The sequence below is a fragment of the Carica papaya genome, chromosome 5 (assembly GCF_054855325.1).
Source record: "Carica papaya isolate Zhongbai chromosome 5, ASM5485532v1, whole genome shotgun sequence".
NCBI classification, from domain to species: domain Eukaryota; kingdom Viridiplantae; phylum Streptophyta; class Magnoliopsida; order Brassicales; family Caricaceae; genus Carica; species Carica papaya.
Genome location: NC_142313.1, coordinates 44108926 through 44126872, shown reverse-complemented (window position 1 = coordinate 44126872; position 17947 = coordinate 44108926). Strand labels below are relative to the sequence as shown.

The 17947-nt window shown below is 35.1% G+C and overlaps 1 protein-coding gene across 1 annotated transcript; it reads left to right on the top strand.

Moving 5' to 3' along the window:
* The first annotated feature begins 12924 nt into the window (after positions 1-12924).
* Positions 12925-16667, top strand: LOC110807379 (Ubiquitin-associated/translation elongation factor EF1B protein). The gene is made up of 2 exons (XM_088219183.1): positions 12925-13087; positions 14474-16667. The coding sequence occupies exon 2, from the start codon at positions 14497-14499 to the stop codon at positions 16519-16521; it is 2025 nt and encodes a 674-aa protein (XP_088075309.1). The 5' UTR covers positions 12925-13087; positions 14474-14496; the 3' UTR covers positions 16522-16667.
* Positions 16668-17947: the final 1280 nt, after the last annotated feature.

The following is a 17947-nucleotide window of genomic DNA, read 5'->3' as shown; positions in this document are numbered from 1 at the left end:
CAGATAATCGTTTAATCGGCTCCATCGACAACTTGTATTTAATTTCAAAGGTTCACATAAGAGTTTAAAATTATGGTTTATTATCTATTAACTTTGATTTAACTGTAATAGGGAAAAGCTTGAGGAGTCCTTACTATGGGTCGGTGTTTAGGACACCGTCTTTTTCACTATGATTTGTGATGGTTCTCGGTTCTTTGATTTCTTTGATTTTTTCTGGTAAAATTTGAAAACGTACATTAAAACGGTGTGAAAATACGTAAACGATGGTAAAAAAGGCAACAAAAAAAAAACTCACCGAGGGTCGGGTTGGGGTTTTGGCGCGATGGCGGCGCCGAGCTCCACTGTTTGGTCCTCCTTCTCTGGCGCTTCTCCCTCTCGGCCAAACTAATTTTGGCTGGTTCGTGGTGGAAATTTATTTAAATCGTGGTTAGGGAGTATTTTACGAAATAACAAAAAGGGAATTTCGACCTTACTTGCGTTGATTTGGCTCTGGCATGGCACTGTACCTGGCTCCACCGACTACTTTCTCGGGTTACGGCTTTCCCTTGGGTTTTTTGACATTAAACATAGTTTTAAATGGTCTAGAACAGAAAAATTGGATGGATGGGGAAAAATTGCACTTATCGACGTCGTTTTTGGCTTTCAATACGGCAGCGCCACCAGTTCCACCGGCGTCTGAGCTCCCTCCAGCGCCCCTTGCTTCTTCTTCCCCAGTCGACTTGACGGCTAGGGTTTGGAGAGCCAACCAAAAGAGGTTTAAATAACTCTCCTTCAATCTGGGTCATTCGTACGGGACCACGTGAAGCAATGAAAGCTATCCGATCTAGCTTATTCAGGGAACTCATCTGGCCCATTCGATCTGGGAGACTTGGAGTCATGCGAATTGTTTGATCGAACCTATTTAGGAAGTCAATATGGGTCGTTAATGCGCGCAGGAATGACCCCAAGCCACCCAATCCACTTAGCACGTGGATCACCAGCGTGGCTTCCCGCTTGGAGCCTATGTTGGCATGGTTGTCATGTGGTGTGCGGCAATTCGTCGTGTCGCTGACTGGGTGTCCACGTGGGCCATTTCTTTTCTTTTTTTACAAACTGACCGCTACCTTCTGAATTTCTTTTCAAATAGGTCCCCCATATTTACAGTTATGTCTAGGCTTCTAAATTTACTTTCAAAAAGGTCTAAAATTAACCCTTTAATTATTTCTTTGTAATTTGGGATAATTAAATTTTTATTTACTCATTTGATGATATAAAATAAAATAAAAGGAGGTACATGAGTGAAAATTGACGAAATTAAACGAAACGAAAGTGGTTTTGTGTTAATTCGAATTTAAATGGTTACATCACAAATTTAAGGTGTTACAACTCTCCCCCTTAAGAAAATTTAGTCTACCAAATTGTCATTATTCACTGAATAGTTGAGGGTGTCTAACCCTAAAGTCCGACTCCATCTCCCTAGTGGCCTCGTCCTCCGAATGATTCTACCATAGTACTTTGATGAAGGAGATCCTCCTATTGCGGAGTACTCTCTCTTTCTGGTCAACGATGTTGATGGGTACTTCTTTATAAGAAAGATCTTCCTGGAGTGGAAACAGTTTATAGGAAAAATATGTGAAAGATCTAGGTTGTACTTGCGCAATATTGACACATAGAAGACATCATGGACTCTAGATAATTCTGGTGGCAACGCTAATCTATAGGTGGACGTCTCAATTCTATCCAAAATTTTGAACGGTCTGATAAACCAAGGATTCAACTTTCCCCTCTTCCCAAACCTAGTGATGCCCTTTAAGGGGGTCACATTAAGGAAGACTCGATCACTTGTCTCAAATTCTAAATCTTTCATTCGTGTATCTACACAACTCTTCTATTTATTTTGAGCTATTTGGATGTTTTTTCTAATTTTGATAATTTTCGGTATGGTATCCTCTACAAGGTCTGGGCCAAATGATTTTCTATTACTACTTCTTCCCAACAAACCGGTGATCTACAGGGTCAATAATATAATACTTCATACAAAGTCATACCGATGTTTGTCTGGTAACTGTTATTGTAGGTGAACTCTATCAGGGATAAGTGATCATCTCAGTGTCCTCCGAAATCTAGGGTACAAGCCCTGAGCATGTTCTCTAGTGTTCGAATAATTTTCTCTGATTGTTTGTCCATTTGAGGGTGGAAACTCATACTGAGTGGTAATTTGGTCCTTATTACTTGCTGAAAATTAGTTCAAAACTTAGAAGTAAACTTGGGGTCTCTGTCTGATACCACTGTTATTGAAATCCCATGCAGTCTGACTATCTATCAAATGTAAATTCTAGCTAACTTGTCAAAATAGTCTGTTACTCTAATGGCTAAAAAGTGAGAGGACTTAGTGAGTCGATCAACTATTACCCAAATCATATCATGACCAGAATGTGCCTTAGATAATCTCGTTACAAAATTCATGATGATATGTTCTCATTTCCATTTTGGGATCAGTAGCGGCCAAAATAGTTTGCATGGGCATTGATGCTCTATCTTAACCTATTGATGTGTGAGACACTTAAAGACGAAATCATCAACATCCCTTTTCATCTCGCTCCACCAAAATTAGGGTCGTATGCTTTGGTATATCTTGGTACTTCCTAGGTGCATGGTGAACTTCAAAATGTGAGCCTCTGTCATGATGTCTCTCTTCAAACTGCTATCACTAGGAACACACAAACTATCTTGAAACTTGAACAACCTATCTGTAGAAACCCATAACTCTGGATTCAAACCTTGTTATGTCTCCTTCCTGCGGACTACTAGAGTGGAATCAGCTAGCTGAGCCTCCTTTATCCTCTGGATTAACATGGGTCGAACTGCTGAGTGAGATAGACATGAGGCTCGTTCTAAGTCTTAAAGTTGTATTCGATGTGTGGCCTTTATCATTTTGTATTCGGATATGATCATATAAACTAATATACCTGCACTCTTCCTCCTGAGAGCATCGACCACCACATTACCCATGTCTGGGTGGTACAAGATCTTATAATCATAATCCTTGATAAGTTCTATCCAATGCCTCTAACGCATGTTAAGATCTTTCTAGCTGAATATGTACTTTAGCCTCTTATGATCTGTATAGATGTCAAACATCTCTCCATACAAGTAATGGTGCCAAGTTTTCAAAACGTGTATGATTGTGGCAAGTTCCTAATCGTGAGTGAGGTAATTTTTTTCATGTTTTTCAATTTCTTGGACCCATAAACTATGACCTTTCCATGTTTTATCAAAATACAACTCAAGCTCTGGTAGGATGCGTCACTGTATACTGTGTACCCACTTATTCCATTTGGTAGAGCCAACACTAGTGCGGTGGTCAATCGCCCTTTGAGTTCTGTAAAGCTCCTTTCACATGTCTCATTCCACTCAAACTTGACATTTTTATTGGTGAGTCGTGTCAGAGGGAATGCTATGCTTGAGAATCCTTCCACAAATCTACAGTAATAACTTGTCATACCCAGGAAACTCCTAACTTTCTTGACCGTAATAAGTTGTTTTTCAACCCGTCATTGCCTCAATCCTGTCGGGGTTCACTGATACCCCTTCTTTCAATATTATGTGTCATATAAAGAAAGTTTGCTCAAGCCAAAATCTATATTTACTCAACTTTGCATATAGTTTCTTTTTCCTAAGAGTCTGTAAGACTTGGGTCAAATGTTGAGTGTGTTATTCCCTATTCTTAAAGTAAACTAGGATATCATCAATAAAAACTATAACAAATTGATCCAACAATGGCCTTAAGCTCCTATTCATCAAATTTATAAAGATTGTGGGTGTATTAGTCAATCCAAACAGTATAACAAGGAACTCAAAATATCCATATCGGGTCCTGAAGGTCGTTTTAGGGATGTCTTCTACTTTGATCTTCACCTGATGGTATCCTGAACGCAAGTCAATCTTAGAAAAAATTTGAGTATCCTGTAACTGATCGAAAAGGTTATCAATCCGGAAGAGGGGGTACTTGTTCTTAATTATAACTTTGTTCAATTCTCTATAGTGTATGCACAATCTCAAAGTCTCATCGCTCTTTCTTACAAACGTAACTCCGGCACCCTGAGAAGATATATTGTGTCAAATGAAACCATTATCCTGTAGCTCTTTGATATATTTTTTTCAGTTCCTCTATTTCAACACGACTCATTCGATATGGGGCAATCGAGATGGGTTGAGTGCCACGCTAAAGATCAATGATGAATTCTACTTCTCGATCTATTGGCAGCCCTGATAGTTCATCAGGGAATACGTTCGGGAAGTTATGAACAATAGAAATATCTTATATGCAAATTTCTTCCTTGGGTTTGCCTATCACAAAAATGAATGGTTAGATTAATGGCATTTGATTGAATTCAATATACTACCACCATGTACTAACAATATTTAAGATTTTATTAATTAGTGAAAGATTTTTTATTAGGAATGTTGAATACAAGCCTCTTGTGATAACAGTCAACTATAACATGATATGCTGCTAACTAATTCATCCTTAGGATGACATCAAAAGCTCTTGTATCTAGTGCTATTAGATCTATGCTCAGTTCCCTACCTGCTATTTTTAGGATGCAAAATTTGTATATAACATTTTTCAATAATGTTTCGTTCCCAAGTATAGACACCAACAATACAGAATCAAGATGTTTATGTAGTACATTAAAATATTAAGTAAAGATATGTCAAACAAAAGAATGCGAAGTGTCAGTGTCAATCAAAACATGTGCAAGATGTTTGCAGATAGTATACATACCATAAATCACATTTGGGTTAGCTTCAGCATCCTGCTAGGTGAGCATGTAGACTCCGCCCTAGACTCCGAGCCTGGCCTGATCCTGATTCTTCATACATGCTCTCACGTAATGTTAGGCACTCTTGTGTATACGATAGGTATTATTGAGATGATAACAATGTCAGTTTCCATGATCTTTATCACAGTGCTAGTAAATCTCACCACATCTTGCTATCGGGGCCTGGGGAGGAGCCTGAGGTGCGTGTTTTGGTCTCTTACTCTACTGGTTCAATGCAGTAGGTGTTTGTCTGCGATGTGAAATCAGGGGGCTGGAGTTGTCCATTGCTGAGGAAAAAATACGAATATTCCTCTCGATCAGTTGTGCCTTGGCCAAGACTGCTAAATAAATGCGAAACTCAAACACATACAGTTGTTGTCTGATCTCATAATGAAGACCCCATTCAAACCTTCTTGTTTTTCTGCCTTCGTCTGTCATACTTTTAGGGGAGTATCAATCTAACTCCAGGAATTTCCAAGCATACTCTGATACTAACAAATCTCATTGGACTAGTTATGCAAACTCCATTTTTTTTAAATATCGGAGATGTTCTGGAAGGTATTTAGCATTGAAGGCTATCAAAAATTGTTCCCAGATGACTGGAGTAGGTAGAGTAGCCTACTTGAGTTGCCACCAATGCCTTGCCTCATCCACTAGCATATATATGGCAAAGACAACCTTTTGTTCGAGAATCACCCCAAATATCGTAAATGTCTTCTCTGTCTCTGCTAACTAATACATAACTTCCTCAAAAGTTGATGCCCTTGTAAAAGTAGATGGGTTAAGTCTCTTATACCTCTCAATGTAACCCGGGTCCATCGTAGGCAGAGCTGGATCCTACTGGAAGGGAACTTGATTATGCTGGAGATGAATCGGGTGGCCCTGTGGCGGCATTGAGTTGTACGATGGAGGCACTGGATTGTACTGCAGTGGTGCCAGATGGTACTATGGAGGAGTTGGATTATACCGTGGGGATATTGGATCCTCTCGATGTAGAGGTGGCTAATATTATGATAGGGGTGAAGGGGGATCAAACAACTCCCTTCTCTCCTCCCTAACCTGCTAGGCAAAAATTAGTCTCTCAAACATCTCGAAAAGCCGATCAATGTCCTCTCAAAGTGATCCCTCCCAGGCTGCTCTATTTAGCAAGGGTCTTCCTCTTCTCATGTTTTCTTACCTACATTACATGACAATGGTTGAGATTCGGGTTACATTAAATTTATTTTAACCCTATGTACAATGAATGGTTCTGAGGAACACAGCTCTGATATTAACTATAAAAATTCAAAACTCCTAGTAGGAATTTCAAGTGTTTTGCCCTGATCATAATAATAGTAATTATAATAATACGGAATTCTTTTATTGAGCAGAAGAATTAACGGTTCGAATATTACATTCATTGCACGTTTACTTAAAACACTCAAATTGGGGCTATGAGAATGCTTTAGAACTTGAAATGAGAAAAAAAAACACTAACAAGTAAATATTATTAACCTCTATTCGAAATTAACGAAACGGAAATAGGTAATTGTTTAGCTGATCTCTTGCTGTTTAAGATCCGAGTCTCGGTCATTCTGATGTGAAATGGTTAATAAGAATGGGATGAGTTACACTAGCTCAGTAAGAATATCAACGTCTTACCACTGACACAGAAAATTAAAAGATTGTATAAAATTTAAAATGACCAATGAAGCATAACTGAAATGAAATCCGAATACTAATGCACCCCTTAATTGTTTTACCAAAAATGTTAGTGTTTCCTTTCTCAACTAGTTGTCCTCTAAACATATCACACCAAAATGAACTTAATATGACAATTTAGAAATAACAAGTGTACATTTTATGACATGTAATATTAGGTTCTTAACCCTTTATCTGAAATCAAGTTACTTACTATATCCATTCTCATCATATCATTCCATTTCCCTACCGGCATCGCTGGGAGCCAATAGGGATCCCCACTACACGTGGAATCCAAATATTTATTTCATTACATCATATGTCCCCAAAACCCTTCCGGTAATGGGCACCACAATTTAAAAACTGTCTCAATACCCCATCCGATATGAGCAAAATTAATTGCTCTCAACTTCGTCCGGTATGGGACTTTCTAGTCCCTTACGACTGAAGATACGTCCACAGTAGGGTTCACCGTATGGTACCAAATCCGTACACTATCTCCCATAATACCCAGTAGGCACTTTTTATTGATTTATGCATACATATTTTTCATTGTATTTAACCCACATGAGACCTGTACTTTAATTAATAATAGAATATAAAATTTATGTTTCCAAACCCGTTAAGAAATAAAGAAAACATAAATGAAAACGAAGTAAAATGTCATGATAAGATAAGATCCTCTGTATGCAATAACATGAACAACAAAATGAAGTAAATAGGTCAGGGCTAAATTAACCAGGCATTATATGATAAATAAACAGAAAAGAATAAATAAACAACATGGAGTGAAAACAAAATGAAATAAATACAACGATCCAAGATGCACAACTTACGCATGAGTTCAAGATAGACATGGCGAGATATGGATGAAAATATGTTAGGCCAACAGAAAGGGAATAGAGGACTACAAAGCAAGTAAATTAGCAAATAAATAAGAAAGAAAACCAATAATAAAATGAAAATAAAATAATAAACACCATAAGATAAGAATCTAGACAAAAATAACGAATAGGTAGCACATAGTAAAACTAGTGGCAAATACAGACAATCGTTTAACCGGCTCCATCAGCAACTTGTATTTAATTATCAAGGGTTCACAGAATAGTTTAAAATCACTGTTTATTATCTATTAACTTTGATTTAACCAGAACAGAAAAAAAGTTGAAGGATTCTTACTCTGGGTCGATGTCCAAGACACCATCTTTTTCACTACGATTCACGACGGTTCTCAATTGTTGGATTTCTTGAATTTTTCTGATAAAATTTGAAAACATACATTAAAATGGCATGAAAATACGCAAAGGATGGAAAAAAAGGCAAAAAGACTTATTGGGGGTTGGGTTGGGGTTTTGGCGCGGTGGCGCCGTCAAGCTCCGCCACCTGGTCCTCCTCTAGCGCTTCTCCCTCTCAGCCAAAACGATTTTGGCCAGTTCCTAGTGGAAATTTGTTTAAATCGTGGTTATGGAGTATTTTACGGAATAAAAAAAGGAAGTTCAACCTTACCGACATTGATTTGGCCTCTGGCACAAGGGTGCAACTAGCTCCACCAGCATCTGAGCTCCCTCCGGCGCCCCCTATTTCTTCTTCCCCTGTCAACTTGGTGGCTAGGGTTTGAGGAGCTGGCCAAAAGAGGTTTAAATACCTCTCCTTCTTAAATCTAGGTCGTTCGTGCAGGGCCATGTGGAGCAACGAAGGCCGTCCAATCTGGCCTATTCAGGAAACTCATCCGGGCCATTCGATCTGGGAGACTTGGAGTTGGGACGTTTGATCGAACCTGTTTAGGAAGTCAGTCTAGGCCATTCACGCATATGGGAAGGGCCCCGAACTGTCCGATCGATCTGGCATGCGAATCACTAGTGTGGCTTCCCATGTGGAACCCATGTTGACATGGTCGCCACGTGGCGTGCGGCGATTCGTCGTGTCGCTAACTGGGCATCCATATGGGCCATTTCTTCCCCTTTTTGCGAATTGATCCCTTCCTTCCGAATTTCTTTTCATATATTCCCCTCCCCCCCCTTTCTTGACAATTGTGCCTAGGCTTCTTAATTTACTTTCGAAAAGGTCCAAAATTAACCCTTTAATTATTTCTGTGTAATTTGACAATAACTAAATTTTTATTTACTTGTTCGATGATAGAAAATAAAATAAAAAGAGGTAGATGAGAGGAAATTGACGAAATTAAACGAAACAAAGGTGTTTTGTGTTAATTCGAATTTAAATGGTTACATCACAAATTTGGAGTGTTACATATGGTGTTTGTGTCTTTGTGGAAATAACAAGTTGTAAGCCAATAGTACAACATTGTTACGACCAACATGACTATTTTTATGAGAGCTATTACTATAAATTTTTTTTTCATTAAGGAATGTTAAGTTTGAATCATAATTCTTGTTCTTAGAGAGATTCATTACCATATTTCAATAAAGTATGAATATATAGTAACGTTTCAAATAAAATTTCATTCAAAAAAAATTTGGGTTACTATTTCAATTGGCAATTTCATAACTTTCTTGTTACTTCAAATATAATGAAACCGAAGAGAGATAAAGTGGTTTTCTCAAAATTTTAATCTTTTATATAAATTTCTAACAATACTTTATAAGTAAATAAATTCTCAGATAATTAGTGTGTTGGTAAAAATATAAATTCAAATAATTTATTAAGTTAGCAAATACTAAAGTTTCAAGTGAGAAATATTTAACTAACATTGTCAATCTCAAATAATTAATGAAGTTATAATAAAAAAGAAATACAAGAATAGTAGAGAGAGGATGCAAACTCAAATTTATAGAGGTCTAACTACAACTTGTACTTAGCTTATCTCTTTAAATTAATATACTTGTGAGTTTCTGATATTCTTTACAAACTCTTATAAATACTTGTTTACTTCGTGTTAAGCTCCATTATACTAGTATTTTCACCAAAAAAACTCGATTAACAAGAGGACCTCTTACACATCTTTTTATAAAACTTGTCAATTTTGGTGTCGAGCTTCATTATTTGAGTGTTTCTTTCGAATACTCAACTACTAAAAGGATCTCACACCCCTTCGTAAAATATCCAAGTAAATGAAAGATGAAAGTTCATATTTCTCTCTTAAATAGTGATCTACAAGATGAAACACAAATAAGTGTTCAATTAATGCTCAAGAAAGATAAAACTTTTACTATTCAATTTCGCAACAAATTTGTTAAAAATAAGTAAAGAAACAATACATAAAAGCCCAAACAATTCGTAGAAAATTATCTCAAACAAAATTCCTCTATAACAGTGTATATGCCAGAAAAAACTCTTTTTTGGGGATTTTAAATTTTGCTAAAAAATTTATTATTTTTATTTAAATTTTTCTAAACCTTCTCGTTAAAAAATAAGCATATAAAATATATTTAAGAATCCAAAAAAATGTTTAAAAGATTATCTCGATGAATATTTTATCTTAGAATAGCTAAGCAAGGAGAAGCACATTTGAAACTTGAAAAATAGCCGGAAAAAAGATGAAAATTTTCACTTAATTCTTCTAAATAATCTTTAAAAATTGAATTAAATGATGAAAAATGAATGTAGTTACAACGACAAATTAAAAGGTATCCATTAGACATAAAGGGAGTTTCAAATCTAAACAGTTTAAACTAAAAACTTGTACCCTTAAATTTTTAGTAATATGATGTAGATGTGACACATTATGCTACACATTGCACATAACGTTCAAATTTAGATCTTACTTTCTGCATTTTTCATAATGTGCTTTTATCACGACATATTGTGCAATATATTAAAATATCAAAGTATCTATTTGTGTATTTCTGAATACGTTTCTATAGCGATATACTTTGTAACAAATTGAAATATTTAAATAATCTATCGCAATATAGTGTGCAACATATTAAAACATTAAAGTATTATTCTCTATCTTTCTTAATATATTTATATGTCAAGATACAATGCAACATATTTAGGCAAACAAGGGGGTCGCTTCTGTAACTAGATATCTAGCATTGAAAACCGTCTTTATATTGGATGGTTTTGTGTTTTGATGATCCCTACCTTATTGACCATAACTTTTGTATTTATTATCATATTTATTGTTGCTCCTCCAATAAATATTGATGGTATCGTGAACATATTTTTAGATCTCTACTTTATAAAAACAATATTATTTCTGGTGCTATTATTCCTATTTCTACAGCTGTAAAAGTTTTCACTTTTACCCAACCTGAGAAGTGGCATCTATTGATTTTTCAACATAACATATTGAGGCAATAATTGTTACTTCTCTATGTATTTTTGAATATGTTCTTGCTGAAGTATATTGTACAGTACATTGAAGCATCAGATCACATACTGTATGACATATTGAGATATCAAACCATCAATTTATGTATTTTTAAATGTGTTTTTACTCCAACGACATTATGCAATACATTGCTATAAGAAAAATATTTTTACTCAGATAAAATTTTATCCCCTTTTATAAATTCATTCAATACCATTTCTTCAAAAATAACTTTTCATTAGAAAACATTAAATGGGTTCAAATAAACATTTCATATTTAGAAAATTTTGAAATAATAAGTTTCAATGTTTCCATTTTATCCAAATATTATTGTTCGAAACAAATTTACAATTGAATTAAAAGAAAATTTTTCCAAATAAAAGTATTTTTCAAAGCAAATGCATGAGAAAATTTTGAGTAAAAATACCATAACCCTTCAAAATTGAAATACTTAATTACATAGAAGATAAATAACAAAATAGTAAAATAATTATTTTTCTTGGTCTATTAGACTTGTGATTTTTAGCATTTCGTTCCACTTCTTTGAATCACATCACACTAATTAATTCAAAAACTTAATTAATTAATATCACACTAATTAATTCAAAAACTTAATTAATTAATATTAATATTAATTAATTTTTCATTGATAATCATAATTAATCATATAATTCAACACTTAAATTTAATAATGGCAATGGGATAAAAGACTCCTCCTTTATCCTTATCCCACTATTATATATACATACACGAAGATTTGATATTTTTATTCACTAAAAAATATTTTTTATAATTTGTATGTATTCATCTAAAATCATAATTTTAAGTTTTAAATTAGTGAATATTATTAAAAAGAGTGGGTATGTCGTACCTAAAATAAAATAGACTCACAGAATGATAGATGCAAATAGAGATTTTACACATTTCCGTTAATTCATGAACAAAATCTATACAGACACATAAATCCATACATCTCGATCGGAAAAGAATCGATGGAAAAGGAAAAAAATCAGAATGGATCGATCTATTTCTTAAAAAAAACAAAAAACGAAACATAAATCATGGATCATCTAAGTCTTTTAAGGGAATTATTTAAAAATAAGAAAGAGAAATCTAATATAAATACTATGAAATAAAGTTTTATCTTATTCGTAGGGATTCCGTAAATATTTCATTTCAAAAATAGAAAGTTCAAAACAATTAGAATTTATTAGTTATTGTGATTTTCATTAAAATTTTAATAAAATAACAAATGGCAAAAATATTACTCCCACGTAGTATCTTCTATAAAAAAAATACCCTCATTTTTAAATCATACAAAAATATAATGAATTCTATTCATCTTTTATATTACTTTATAAAAATATTACCACATAAAAAGTAAATTTAACTCTACATTTAGAATTGATTATAAATAAATAAATATATATATATATATAATTTTCACTATAAAATTTTTAATAATTTTGAACATATTTCTCATAATGTAAAAAATTTTTGACTCAATTAATTCTAATAAAATATATTTTTGACCCATTAATAAATTTGATAATTTTGGTTAATTATCATTTAATTTATTTTATAAATTAACTCTATTACCAAAATAATCTTTTAGGGCTTATTTCATATACGAAGAATTATACATATATGCTATATAACTATACATTATTTTTTATGTTTTGCTTAGTAGAAAATAATTTTTTTATAAATTTTTAAAATTTTTATTTTAAATCTTTTTTCTCTAATAAATTTTATTTTATTTTTTTTTTTCAGGTGGACATGGAGTTGCCAATTTTTATGAGTTGGAAAATTAAATAAAAATAATTATATAATAATATAAAAAAAAAAGACAACTAAAGCCAACAATAATAACACCAAAATCACAGAAAATTAAAAGTCAAAACAGAAAAAAAAAATAGTGAAAAATAAAAAATAAAAAAGAAAGGGAGAAAGGCAAGGAAGAGAAGAGAGACGAGGATGCCATATATGACATTCTGTTATTGAAAAAGTTTTTTTTTTTTTTTAAATTTTATTTTAAATAATAATTTTAGTATTAAATAATATTTATTTATTTTTTTCTCCTCTTTTTCTATTCAAACAAAACCCTAATTCCAATCGATTCAGTTTGGGCCTCGAAATACCTATCTCTCTCTCTCTCTCTCTCTCTCTCTCTCTCTCTCTCTGCCTTTCCCTCATCACTCTCTCTCTCTCTCTCTCTCTCTCTCTCTCTCTCTCTCACCATCGACCTCTCGACAATCGTCCGTGCAATCTCGGTCCTCTAATAATCAATCAACCGCATCTTCATCTCTGTGCATCCGAGGAACAGGTTGGTATCTCTTTCTATTTCCCTCCCTCCCTCCCTCCGTCGCTCTTCTATGTGGCGTCGGTAGGAATTGGAAAACCTTTGCCTTTTGTCCTCGGTTTCGCGTTCGTGATGATTCGTTGATGAAATCGCGTTCGTCGATAATTGAGGAATGGTTAGAGATTTGAGTTGGTGTTCTTTTTTGTGCATATTCGGTGTCTGGTTGGGACCGTAGGGGAACTGCGATTTGGTTTTGGTGGTGAATTTTCGGGGATTTTGCCATCTGAGAATGCGGATCTCTCTCCTTTATGCGCAATTTGGATTTGTTTGATTGTTTGATCGTTGATATAGAAAAACAAATTGACGAGAATTGTATTGCATTTTGTGATTTACGCCTTGCCATGGTTGTCCTTGATTTGACTGATTGATTTTTCGTCTATTGAACCTTTGCCCGAAGGATGAACGAAATGAGAACACAGCGTCAGCCAATCATTGATCGTTGGCTCGCTGTAAAATGAATTTCAGTTGTTTGATTTAATTAACCATTGAATTTGCCAAGCAATATTCTTCGCTGCTTGTATAATTGTGACATAAATTTTCTTATCTTCTACATACCTGGGCTGCATTTCGACCATTTAGCCATGGATATCAGTCGTACTTGGGAAATTGTTGTGGCTTCAGTTTTGTCTCCTTGTTTTCTTGTGCTGTGAGGTACTCAGAAAGAGTTATTGTTCTGTGAAAATTTCATAACCATTATGAATCCCACAAACGAAAATTTCAGGAATAAGGTAATCCATTGGATGAAACATTTATATAGACGTGTTTCATACAAGGTTGCTGTGTCTCAGACAGACTGAATGTGTATATACAGGCTCTGTGATGCCATAACTTCTTAACGTCGTCACTTACTCCCCCTTCCATTAATGGCGTAAAGTGTCAAACTCATATCAGGATTGTTAAAGATTCTAGGTTTGCAAGTAGAATTTCCTGGTGGTATTTAATTTTTATTTTCAGTCACAATCTATATTTGGCTTGTTCTTAAATGTGAAATTTTTGGCGGGAGTACACGTGTTCCTTCCTAAAGGAATTTGTAGTTACGTTGCTGCATGAAACGTAGAAAAAATCTTCATGCAAAGATTCTTTTCTATTTAATTGCCTTAAATAGGTACTGTTGAATAATTTCGTGTGAAATGTGGATTGAGCGTGTTACAGGAGAATATTGTCAATAACTGTTTTGATCTATAGCGAATTCATCTCTCTTCCGTTGCATCTTGCATTTGTAGTTTATTGTGTCTTCGTCATCATTTAATCGCATGACGTCAGAGCAGGTATATTAGGTTGTGTTATTTGTGAGGACTTAGTGGTGAACCTTTTCGTATACCAGTTCAGTATTTGTTTTGAAATTTGCAGGGACATACCTGTGCATTAAGGAGATGTCTCCAGCATCCAGATCTAAATCCAAGGACAAAAAAGCAGTCAAGGATTCCCAGAAGGCTTCTTCGAAGCCTTCAGGATCTGCTAATGCTAGTAGTGGCCTCCCTGCAAGTGCATATAATCCTCTGTTGGGAACATTTCATACCCTTGAATCTGCACCAACTTCCTCTGCTACACCTCTTCAGAGTAATGGTCGTTTCCGGAACATAGATGAGACAGAGGAGCATATTGGGAGTTCACTTGGAGCTGGGGTTGAGTATGATGCTGTTTCAAATAATGGTAGCTGGTCTGGTGAGTCCGAAGATCATAAAGAGAAATCATCTGGTATTCCTGTCCGGCAGGAAACTATACCTGGTGCAGATAATGACAAGCGGGAGAAAATCCGTCAAAAGAATGAAAGAAAGCACCAGCGCCAGAAAGAGAGGCGAGCACAGGAGTTGCATGAACGATGCAGTGGTTACTTAATGTCAAGAAAACTTGAAGCACTTGCACAACAACTTGTGGCAATGGGGTTTTCTCAAGAGCGGGCCACAATGGCTCTTATATTGAATGAAGGAAAAGTAGAGGAATCTGTAGCATGGTTGTTTGAAGGGAATGAAGAAGCTGACAAGCATCGGGATTCAACCCTTGGTGGTGGAAACTTGAAAATCGACATATCAGAAGAGCTTGCTCGGATTGCTGATATGGAAATAAGGTACAAGTATACAAAGCAGGAGGTTGAAAGAGCTGTTGTTGCTGCAGAAGGTGATCTTGAGAAGGCAGCAGAAAATTTAAGAGCATCAAGACAAGACCCACCTTCTGCTCCACCTAAACCAGAAGAAACCGGTGATCCTCCAACCGCCACTAATGGTAAGTCATTGATAGCAGCGTCTAATCAGAACTCAGCGGTGAGGTCACTACCAAAATCTAATCAATCCCCTGCACTACAGCAAAGAAAGGATGAAAAGGATTTCAATTATGCAAAGACAGCTGCTACAGTAGGACCATCTTCAGAACCTGTTAATAAAGGTGTGCAACCATTGAAGAAAATCCAGCCGAAGTTGGAATGGGTGAAACCTCAACAACAAACTCCTGTGCTGGCTGATAAAAGGTGGCCAGTTGGCTCAGATCCCTCTGTTTCATATTCTTTGGCATCACCTTTGCAGGCAGCACCTCCACCAGCGAAGGCAGAAACCCGTTATGTAGCTCTTGGGAGTGAATTTAAGAACCTTCAGCAGCCATCAGTTAGGGAACCAGTTATTATGATGCAGCGAGCTCAACCTGTAAATACAAAGCAAATTCCGGTCACAAGCATAAGTTCATCTTCTCCTGGAACAACCACCAGTTGGTACCCTACAAATAATGTTGAGATTATGAAGTCTAATGGATTTATGCCTCATATTCCTAGCAGTAGAAGCCTAAGTCCAAATAATTTGACCTCATACTACCAGCAGATGCATTATCAACACCAGCACTTTGCTCCTAACAGCACTCCAGGGGAGTCACCAGGAACAAGCCGAGGAAATGGTCAATGGAGTCGAAACAATGTAGCTCCAACACTTGCTGCTGCATCCTCCCTTGGACTCTTCTCTGGCCTCGGTTCAACTGGCTCATCCGGAGCTTCTTCCCCTGTTGACTGGAGTACTGGTGGCTCAATGACACAGTTGGATTATACCAGCATAGATTGGAGTTTGGACCGAAACCTAGCTTCCCCTGGTAAGATAGATTGGAGCTTGGATCGAAGCTTAAATTCCTCCAGGCCTACCGGATTATGGTTAGGATCAGCGCCAACTGTGAAAAACACCACCATGTGTGATTCCAACATTAATGGATTGGGTGCAAAACCTGCCATGAGGTCAGCTCCCCTTAATGCAGGAGGCATTCCCCTTGTGGGATTGCAGGACGGTGGAGTGACTACTGCTGAATCGTCGTCGTCGTCGTCGTCATCATCATCTGTTGTTGGTTCCCGGGAATGGACCTCACCGTTCGAAGGAAAAGATCTTTTTAGCTTACCTAGACAGTTTGTTTCTTCTCCTTCTCTGTAGGAAGGGGAAAGACTCAGATGATGAATAAAAATGGAAAGAAGACAAATGTGCTTGGATTTTATGCTTGTTGGTTCCCCTTGATGGTCTGCTCTGTTAATTGTTGGTGAAAATCTTTATTAGTGAGAAAAAGCCTTTTTAAGAGTTCAGTTCTTTTCTTCCTTCTTCTTCTTCTTCCTCCTCTCTTTTCCTTCAAGGGTTGCCTAGACTTGCTTAGGGCACAAACTCCTTTTGACAAATGGTTAATACATATAATATCTAGTTGGTTTAAATGGATTAGGGTTGTTAAGAGATTAAAACCCAATTAAGAGATTTCATCTGGCATATAACTTTCTTCTTTTTGAATTTCTTTAAATTCTAAGGAAGTTTCAAAAAAGAAAAAGTTCCTTTAAATCCCAAGGAGATCATGGAATTGGGGATAAACTAACTCAATAAGTGATATGATATGCTTGTTATAACTCGTAGCTTATACATTATTGTCTTTAAGAGGTGGTTTAAGTGGTAAAGACTAAAAAGTCTATACGGCCATGAAATGTAAGTATATAAAAAACTATGCTTTTTGCCGTGTGAGAGAGAGAGAGAGAGAGAGAGAGAGAGAGAGAGAGGAAGAGAGAGAAAGCCTATTTGTTAACAGATATGGTTTGTAAATGTTTCAATTATTTAAATTAAAATGAGATGAATTGGCTTGCTTCCTGATCTGGGACCATGAAGCATGAAAGTACAAAAAAATCTGCCCTACAAAACTAGTGCAATTTTATAATCCTCTAGCTTTTTAATGATAAAAAAAAAAATTAGGTGAAGGTTGGACTACTTAACTATAAAAATTTATTCATTATAAAATATTTTTTATATTTAAAAATATAATAAGTTCACTTAAATTTAACAATTGATTAGTTAAGTTCTTAATTCTATTGAATCTAATATCAGTATTTTGGTTACACTGAGTATAAAAATATTATCGCTATACAATGTTTGTTTCATTTAAAAATATAATATGACCGCTAAAACTGAACTCCTATTTGATCATTACAATTCTATCAACCAATTAGCTTACTAAGTTTTTTATTCTATTGAATCAAATATTAAATATTATAGTTAACCACCTAAAGTATCTACAAAAATTTAGTTGCTATAAAATATTTTATTTCACTTAAAAATATAATATATTTGTTGAGACTCAATCATATTTAGTCACTGTAATCCTATCAACATATTATTTCATTGAGTTTTTAGTTCAGTCGAATCAAATATTAAAGATTTGACTACTCTACCTATAAGAATTTATCGCTATAAAATGTTTATTTCACTTATAAATATAAAAGGTCTATTAAGACTTAAACTTTATTTGATCATTACAATCCTATCAACATATTAACTAGTTAACTTCTTAGTTTTATAAATCAAATATTAAAGGTTTGACTATTTTATT

Coding starts and splice junctions, on each gene's coding strand:
- LOC110807379 (XM_088219183.1), top strand. CDS start 14,497: ATGTCTCCAGCATCCAGATCTAAATCCAAGGACAAAAAAGCAGTCAAG.